At 41.1% G+C, this 8,766-nt stretch overlaps 1 protein-coding gene across 1 annotated transcript; it reads left to right on the top strand.

Moving 5' to 3' along the window:
* Window positions 1-1,609: 1,609 nt before the first annotated feature.
* LOC146713030 (programmed cell death 1 ligand 1-like) lies at window positions 1,610-4,967 on the top strand. The gene is made up of 3 exons (XM_085452463.1): window positions 1,610-1,823; window positions 2,482-2,820; window positions 4,535-4,967. The coding sequence occupies exons 1-3, from the start codon at window positions 1,769-1,771 to the stop codon at window positions 4,663-4,665; spliced, it is 525 nt and encodes a 174-aa protein (XP_085308589.1). The 5' UTR covers window positions 1,610-1,768; the 3' UTR covers window positions 4,666-4,967.
* The last annotated feature ends 3,799 nt before the right edge of the window (window positions 4,968-8,766 follow it).

Below are 8,766 nucleotides of genomic sequence, written 5' to 3' on the forward strand. Positions count from 1 at the left end.
ATCTCAGACGCTCTTCTACTGTTGTCATGGCAACCCACACACATATTTCAGCTACATTCATCAAGATTTCTTACTCAGACATGTGATGGGCACTGCAGATACAAGACGTGTCTGTATAGACATAACGTCAAAGGGAGATAACAGGAAGTTGGTCTGTGCTTACTTGGGGCACAGTGCAGTTTACCCACAGATTTGAACTTGTTGCTTTCTAAAGAACTGTTTTCATTTTTCAAAAAACTTTTCTTTGTGTGGAATAAAACTTCCAAAACTGTTTTCCCATCCTGATGATCAGAAGAGTGTTTGAGGGTCTCAGAGACCCTTCAGAACAACATTAAGTGTTAATGACCTCTTTTAGCTGTTTAGTGATTACAATCATGTGATTTCCAGGAAGTGCTGCAGCTGATGCATGCCCTCTCTCCCTGCGGACTATTTGCTGCTGCCTGTCTCTACATGTTTCCTCTGTGTGTGTTTCTGCTGCTTCTTTGTCCTCACTGTAAACAGATGTACTGAGAGACTCCTGCACTGATGTTTCATAGGAAAGTCCAAACAGCCTCACTGGTTCTCCATAAAGAACAAAGATTTGCTCTCTGTGGCTCCAACACAACTTAAAGACAATCAAAGGTGGACAAAGTTCTTCAGAACAGCTGTGCAGGTCGTGACCTTTGACTTTATTCATTAGAACAAGTTTATTTCAATTAACTGACAGACAGAGTGAAAGGTTTTCTCTACAGGTTCATTTCCTCTTACTTTAATTCGTCTGTCACTTTGCAATTGTGGTCGACTGTGGGTTGAATGGTTTTGCTAAGCAGATGTCTGCAAAACAGGAAGTCAAAGCAAAACGATAGACAGGTTAGTTCAGCTGGTTGTACACAGTCGAGTTCACCCACGCAGTATTTTAATTTACTATTTTTTCTAATTGCTTGTGTTGAATAAACCTTCAGTAGGTTCCTTTTGACCTACAGAGAAAGCAGATGGATTATACCAACCTCACGTTTTTTATCTTTATATGGATTTTTGTTGCATCCTGATGATTAGAAGAGTGTTTGAGGGTTTAACAGATTTCCTGAGAACAACAGTAAGTGTTTTCTTTCTTTTTCTAAAACTCACTTTTAGTCTTTTAAGCTAAAAGAAAAGCTAAAAAAAATCAGTTTGAAGGTTTCACTTTACAATTCACCTCCATAGAAAAGGAGGAAATTTAGCAGAAAACCTCAAATTCTAAAACTGATGAGTCTTTGTTCTTTAATCGGACAGCACTGGATGGACTGGTGATTTACACAGGCTACTGGTTTTGTAAACTGGTGCAAGCTGCTGCTGGTTCTCAGGTTAGTCAGAGTTGTGTCGCGGTGATGTTTGATAAGCTGCTCGGCAGACACAGATCTCGGAGCTGAAGCCTAAATCGCAGCAGGAAGAGGTGCAGCAGGATGTGAGCTCGAAACTTGCTGTGGGAAACAAACTCGGTGCAGAGACAAAAACTTCTGCTTCAAAGACAAAAAGTGTTCATACATGACGACTGACACATGAAGCAGGTTCAGATTTTTCCTGCGAGGATGGTTCAAGAACAGAAAGAATAAAACTTTCTTTCGACTTCACCTCTTCTGGTGTGACGCGCTTGTTTCTACTCGACCCCGCAGTGCAGCGTACCAATCGTCACAACGTCACAACTTCCTTAAAACAAACGTTACTGATCCAATTGCTTTCTTTCAGCCTAAATTTTAATCCCAGGACAGACTGAGACATTTAGAACAAACTAAGAGTCAGAACACCGGAAATGTCCGCTGTAGTTACGTCATTCACTTTGATGTTTGCCGTGTTCGTCTCTGCAGGTGAGATTTAACTTTGACATAAAACAGGAAGTAATGGCTGCATATTAAATATATTTCCCTGAGAGCAATTTTCATACTATTCATATTATCAGCACGCTTCACTGTATAAGTGTTTATACAAAACACAGCTACTGTCATGCACAGTTATACTGTTATGAATAATAAGGGTCAAATTTGGAGGTTTAGGTGGAGGAAGCTGAAGTTCAGGTGTAGCTGTGCAGTGTGGGGAAAGAGTGTCCTCTAAAAGAGTCCCATAATAACCAGTGTTGTGAGCTCCAGTAGATTTGTTTTCTTTGTGTTCAGGCTGTGATCAGGCTGCTGCTTCTGATGCTTTTCTGCTCTTTGTGGATTAAAGCAGCTACAATCTACAACATATAAGCAGGAGTGACAAATAATCCTAAAGAACATCATCTGCTTGAACTGGTGACTCTAACATCCTTCTAGAAACAAGTCCTGCATTTGGGCACTTATTATGAAGCATGACCTAAACTGAGAAACCATCCACCACTGTCAAATCCAAATGAGGATGTTGTCCCAGCTCATCAAATGTTTAAATTAAAAGTGATGTGTTGGTGTGTTTTTGTTTGTTTGGCTGCTGTAGAAGTGAACCGTTGTAATTTGACCTTTAACCTTTCTCCTGTGTTGTTTCCTCTTTCAGACCAGAAAACCATCACAACTGAGTGTGGACAGGACGTGACTCTGACATGTCGAGCTCCAAACAGCATCAACAAGATCATAGTTGTAGAGTGGAGCCGAGCTGACCTGGAGCCACAACATGTTCTTTTGCAGCAGAATGGGCAGTTCGATCCAGAGGGTGAGCATCCATCTTTTAAGAACCGGGTGGATCTGCAGGACAGACAGATGAAGGATGGAGACGCGTCTCTGATTCTGAAGGATGTGATGATTAATGACACTGGAACATACGACTGTCGTGTTCAGAGACAGAGAGAAAGTTTAAGTCTCATCACCAGTGTCTACCTGCATGCTGATCCTCCAGGTGAGTGAGTAGAGTTCAGTGTGTGTGTGATCAGAGGTGAAGCTGCTTCCTGGTTGCTGTTTACTGATTATAAGTTGGAAGTGATTATGTTGTTATCGCAGCTGGATATGATAGCCAGCTCTGCATCCTGCTTTTATTTTCTCTCCCTGTGCCGTCTGTTCCCAAACTCACCCACACAGCACATGGTGATTTTACAATCTCGGGTAGGATACTGTCCGTCCAAAGTCCAAGTTCCGGTGGTGGGCAATTTCTATTAGTTCCTAACAACTGAAAGTGATCAGTGTGTTGCAGGAAAATGTAAGAAAAAGGTATCAAATATACAAAAAAGGTGCGCAGTAGTCTGGAGTTCTGTGCCACTACATACTACCATACCAACTGCCATCTTGTCCCACTAGTTTGCTTACAGAGCAAGTAGGTCCACGGAGGATGCCGGCATCAACACCTTTCACAGAGCACTGAGCCAAATGGAGATCAGGAAGAGTTATGTTAGGATTCAGATCCCCTCTGCCACCTGCTCTTTGATCACAGACTTCCTAAGCATCCTCAGTCAGTCTGACCGACCATCTGTAGGGGATCACACTCCTCAGCCTGTGTCATTTTTATCTTGAAAGGTGCTATACAAATAAACTTTTATTTACTTATTACTGAGGTGTTTCAGGCAACTGACTAGGATGCCTTGTGGGCGCCTCCTGGGTGAGGTGTTCTGGGCATGTCCCACAGGGAGGACGCCCCAGGGTAGAAATAGGACACGCTGGCGAGATAATATCCATCAGCTGGCATGGGAATGCATTGGTGCTCTTCTGGAAAGGCTGGAGAAGGTGGCTGGGTCGGGGCTTTTCTGCTTAAGCTGCTGCCCCCGCACCCCAGCCCAGGATAAGTGGAAGAAAATGGATGGATTCTTGGAATCTGTCACCACCTTCAGGTTTCTGGGCACCCATAACTCCACTGATCTCACCTGGACACCAACTCCCAAGGCCCAGCAGCAACTGCACTTGCTCTTTGTCCTGAGAAAGAATAACCTGGACCAGAAGCTGCTGCTGGCCTTCTGCTGCTCCTCAGTGGAGAGTGTGTTCTCCTGCTGCCTGGGTGTTTGCTACACAGGGCCACAACTGAGAACAAGGCTGCACTGAGGGTAATTACCACTGCCCAAAAAGTCATTGTCTGCCCTCTGCAACCCCTGGGGATCATCACTAGATCCTCCTGTCTCAGGAAGACCAGGACCACCACAGGTGACCCTTTGTTCCCCGCCCACCACCTGTTTGACCCGCTGCCCTCTGGTTGACCCCTCAGGTCTATCAAGTCCCAAACCTCCAGACTCACTAACAGCTTCTTCCTCTCGGCCATTTGCACTGTTAACCAACACTGTCCCTCCACATCCCACTCTTGCAGACCCGTATCACCGATCTGAGCCATGGTCTGAGTACCTCCATCATCACTCAGGCAAACACACATGAACTCTATTCGGACAAAGTCTTTTCTTTGCACTACTTTAAAGCACTTTGCTGCAACTATGTTGTTCTCTAATATGTGCCTTTATCTTGTTGTTATAGATATTTCTCCCGTTTGCTATTTATTCCTGCTCTCAGCTATTTATATTTTATTCCAGCACATTTGGTTTTACGTGTTCAACGACTAAAAAGAGCTATTCTGTTCTGTTCTATTCCTGCTTGTTTCTTATGCTTGTTTTTTCTGAACATCTGTTTCTTACCTGCAGGTCAATCAGGATGGAAAGTCGGTGTGTCAGTGTCTGCTGTGCTTCTTGTTGTTGCTGTTGTTGGATTTTTGATCTACAGAAAACATAAACAACAGCAGAGGCAGCGTCCTGATGAACTGCAGCCTGTTTGAAATGTCTCAGAGTTTTTCTCCTGCTGCTGTTCAGACTCTGTGTTGTCAGTGAACATTGAGGTACAGACAGAGGATCTGATCATCCAGCAGACAGACATCAAACACGCCCAGAGTTGGTTTGATGTTAAATCCCTCTGATTATCATCAAAGCTGTTCAGACTGTGTTAGTGTGTCTCTGTCTGTCAGACACTCTGTGAACTACAGAGACTCAAAAACTGTAAGGCAGAGATAAAGTCAGTACATAACAATAAGATATTAAATGAAATGATTCAGAGTTTTTATAAAATTTTATTTCAAACACATCTTATCTTGTCTGTTTGCCATGTCGATTGCACATCAGGTTCAGTTTGTTCTCCAGCTGTTTCCTTCTTACTTTGAGCCACAGTGAGTCTCACAGGATGAAGTAATGATATCAGTCATCACGCAAACATTTCAGAAAGCTGTGCTTTTTCCTTGTCCTCAGACACTTTGGTTTATTTACCTTAGAGGTGCAGATTTCTCTCTCACAACACCGCTCACACATCACTTCAGCCTGTGAAGTGATTTGTCTTATGTGGCAAATGTGTTTGTTCATTGTTTTACAAACAGTATTACTGAATGTTTTTCTTAATTCAGTCTTGATTCATTTGTTTTCTGTCTGTGGAGCTTTATTTACATTTGAAGTTTTCTGACTTGTTGAACCAGGTGTATGGGCTCAAATTGTGGTCATAAATATTTTGTACTTGTAAATCAGGATTTGTATGTGTTAAAAAAGAGTGTGTGTGTGTGTGTGTAAAATAGATTTAGTCAAAAAATACGTGTGAAACTCTTCACTCAAGTTTCAAGTTACAAGTACGAATATTGACCCTGTTTTTCTTCCTTTCATCTCATTGGCCAATGTCATGTCAATCACAAATTTAACTATCCAATCAAAGGGGTGCTTTATGGAGCTTCAGGTCCTTGAAGGGAATAAATGCCCTTATACATGCCAGCCCAGCGTTTTCCTTCATCACCACGAAGGAAAACAGTCTGTGGTGTCTAAGTTTGGTGATTTATGTGTCACAGGTTTACATGCTTAATACAGGGACCTCCAGAGCCTTTTCAACAGCGCTGTGGCCCTAGGGTGGGGGGGCGGGGCAGTATTGTGGAAATGACAGTCTTCACTATTGGGGATGGTTACAAGGCTTTCTTCGTTGTGAATTAGCATACATGTTTTTATTGAACATTTGAAGAACCAGCAAAAAAAACAAACTCTTGTAGTTCACATAAAGTCAGAGATAGAAAAGACAAGAAGCAGGTGCATCTAGTACAGGTAGAGCTGCTGAAAACACCCACAGAGCCCAGCAGCCAGCAACAAATTCTGGATCCTTGGCTTTTAGTTAGCAGTTAGCATTAGCAGCACATCCTGCGTCCGATGTGAAAGGACTTTTATGCTGTGCACTGTGACTCACAGCAATGGTCCCGGGTCAGCCCTGACTTTGTGTTAAACTAATCCTAAAGTAATAATGGTATTTCTAACCACTGATATACCACAACTTTATCCTTTCAACAGCTGCTGAAAGTTAGGGGCCCTAACTGCTATCAGATATTTATATAGAGATCCTCCAGCTTCAAACTGTATCACCCTTCAAGGACCTGAAGCTCCATAAAGCGCCCCTCCGACAGCCAAACCCATCTGTTCTCTGATTGGATAGTTAAATTTGTGATTGACATTGGCCAATCAGATGAAAGGAAGAAAAACAGGGTCAAAATTTATACTTGTTACATGAAACTTGAGTGCAGAGTTTCACACGTATTTTTTGGCTAAGTCCACACACAAATTGTTTTTACACATACAAATCCTGATTTACAAGTACAAAATATTTATGACCACAATTTGAGCCCATACAGGTGAAGCAGAGCTGATCTGACCTGGAATCAGTGCAAACAAACCACTGAGCAGGTCTGATCCAACCTCCTGCAGACTATGTGAACTACAGTGTTTGTTCATCTACATCTTCATCCAATGTTGTCAGGGAAACAAACAAACGTTTCCTGTTTTAGCATCTTAATCAACCAAAAAGTAATGTGACTTAGTTTTGTTAAAATTTCTGCTTTTGTTGTAAAGCAGTAAATTTGAAGTTTCATGGATAACAACAATAATTATACTTTAGCATTAAAAATATGTCTTAATCCACACATTAATAAAAGTTGCTGTTATGCTGCTAACCTGGGTCAAAGTGTATCCTGAGGTTTTAGGGTGTTTCAACCAAACAGTATCAAGTACGTGAGTTATGAGGATCCTTTTGTTACAACAAGCAAAGCTGTTTATTTGTTTTGAAATGTGCCCACACATTTGAAATGATTTGCACTGTTTTGCTTTTGAAGGAATGATGTATGAAACTCCATTTTTGTTTGTGGAATGTTTTGGTTTATATGATTTTTCTTGTGAATTTGTCGATTATTGAGTGAATGGATTAATTGCTAAGTGCTAGAAAAGTGTTACAGTTATGCAACACTCTGAAAATAGAGCTACGTAGCACTCTTTACTGCAAGCTGAATGCATCGCTCTCTCTTTCCCTCTAATCTCTTCCTCTCAGGTCTTGTGGTCCCTGTGCTATCTGTCATCCAAAGCACAGTTAGACTCGTGGACACTGTGTAACTGCTTTCTATGAGAGTGTCACATCTGTTCCCAGGATAACTTTGTAAGAAGTGCATAAATAAAACTCAGCTGTCTTTCACTGTGAATGCTTTTGCTTCCTTGCAAGTAAATAAATGCGTTGAAGCTCATTACTCTGAGTGTCTCACTTTATAAGAGAATTCTTCTAACAGTACCTTAATAACTTTGGTCTCACTGTTTATCCATTTTATTATACTTTCACAGAACTGGCTCTTGAGCCTGTGGGCTGCTTGCTGTCTGTAGCATCATCATGACACCTGTCCAGACTGTGTTAGTGTCACTGTGGGAGCTGCTGTGTCTGTTCATCGGCAGGATTTTCATGAAATTAGTTTAAAGGAAGAACAAAACTGTTGTTCATGAAGTTCAGTGTTCTCACTGATTCATGATATCCTAATCAGTGAGTGCGTTTGTTACAGAATAATTACAGATACTGAGCCAACTGACAACAGAAACACTTTATGTGATGATGAACGTATAAAATACTATGAATTATAGCTCAGCAGTACTCTATGTGATACTCATTGAGTTACAGCAGACAAATGGATCATGAACACTGAGTGTTAGAGTGCAGTATCATAAAACCAAACACACAAATGTGTTAAATGTAGCTGCAGAGTCAGACGTTTCCTTTCTTGCATCAATGAAACTTTATTTGAGTCTTCAATCCCCCCTTTTTTGTTTATCCTTGTCGTCGTTGCATACTTTGAATGCAATTACCTAATACTTAAGATTTGCATATACTGGCACTCAATGTTTTTAATCATTATTCAGCTGATTAATGTGGCTATAAACGTTTTTGTTTAACCAGCTGATCTTGATGCTATGTGATGTAGAATCAGTCCAAAGCAACTTATGGACAGGCAGGAAGACCCAAGATAAGTAACAAAACATTCAAATAACTTTGAGACTGTCCCCGTGGGATGAGAATTAGAGTGTGAGAGTGCTAACTTATCAGCTAATGGTGATTATCTTTGTGTGTCATCCTCCACCCACAGACTGTACATAGACTCTGTACAAGACAGATAACCTCCATTTCTCAGTTTGTATGTCAGCACCTTTTTTTTTTACTACACAAAATCTCCCAAAATCTCCTTCTAACTAAAAATGGGAAATATATGCATGCTGTATTTCATGAGCATCACTTTGATCTGTATTGTATGTCTTAAACTATGTAAAAAAAAATCTGTATGAATACATTTGCTGGGTTGACAGCTTTTTGCAAGAGCAAGAGACTCTGGAAACCTAAAACTTGGCTGGTCTGTGGATCAGCAAAGTACAGACTGTAATCAAACTGTACTTTTACTGCTGACTGTGTTTATGAAATATATTCATTGTCTCTAGAATAAACAGCTTATAGTAGAAATATTACAGCCTGATCAGAAAGTAGAATGAACTCTGCAGTCAAAGAGTCCAGATCTCATTGTAACTCTGACTATATTTGAAATAAAGTAAACAACCATTTT

This window comes from Copadichromis virginalis, linkage group LG3 (assembly GCF_057382275.1).
Source record: "Copadichromis virginalis isolate Kocher_CV1m ecotype Utaka linkage group LG3, C_Virginalis_male_GT1.1, whole genome shotgun sequence".
Lineage (NCBI taxonomy): Eukaryota > Metazoa > Chordata > Actinopteri > Cichliformes > Cichlidae > Copadichromis > Copadichromis virginalis.

Bases quoted from the DNA above. Each gene is read 5' to 3' on its own strand.
- LOC146713030 (XM_085452463.1), top strand. From the start codon at position 1,769: ATGTCCGCTGTAGTTACGTCATTCACTTTGATGTTTGCCGTGTTCGTC. The intron at 1,824-2,481 runs GTGAGATTTAAC...TTCCTCTTTCAG, and splicing joins TGCCGTGTTCGTCTCTGCAG to ACCAGAAAACCATCACAACT. The intron at 2,821-4,534 runs GTGAGTGAGTAG...TCTTACCTGCAG, and splicing joins CCTGCATGCTGATCCTCCAG to GTCAATCAGGATGGAAAGTC.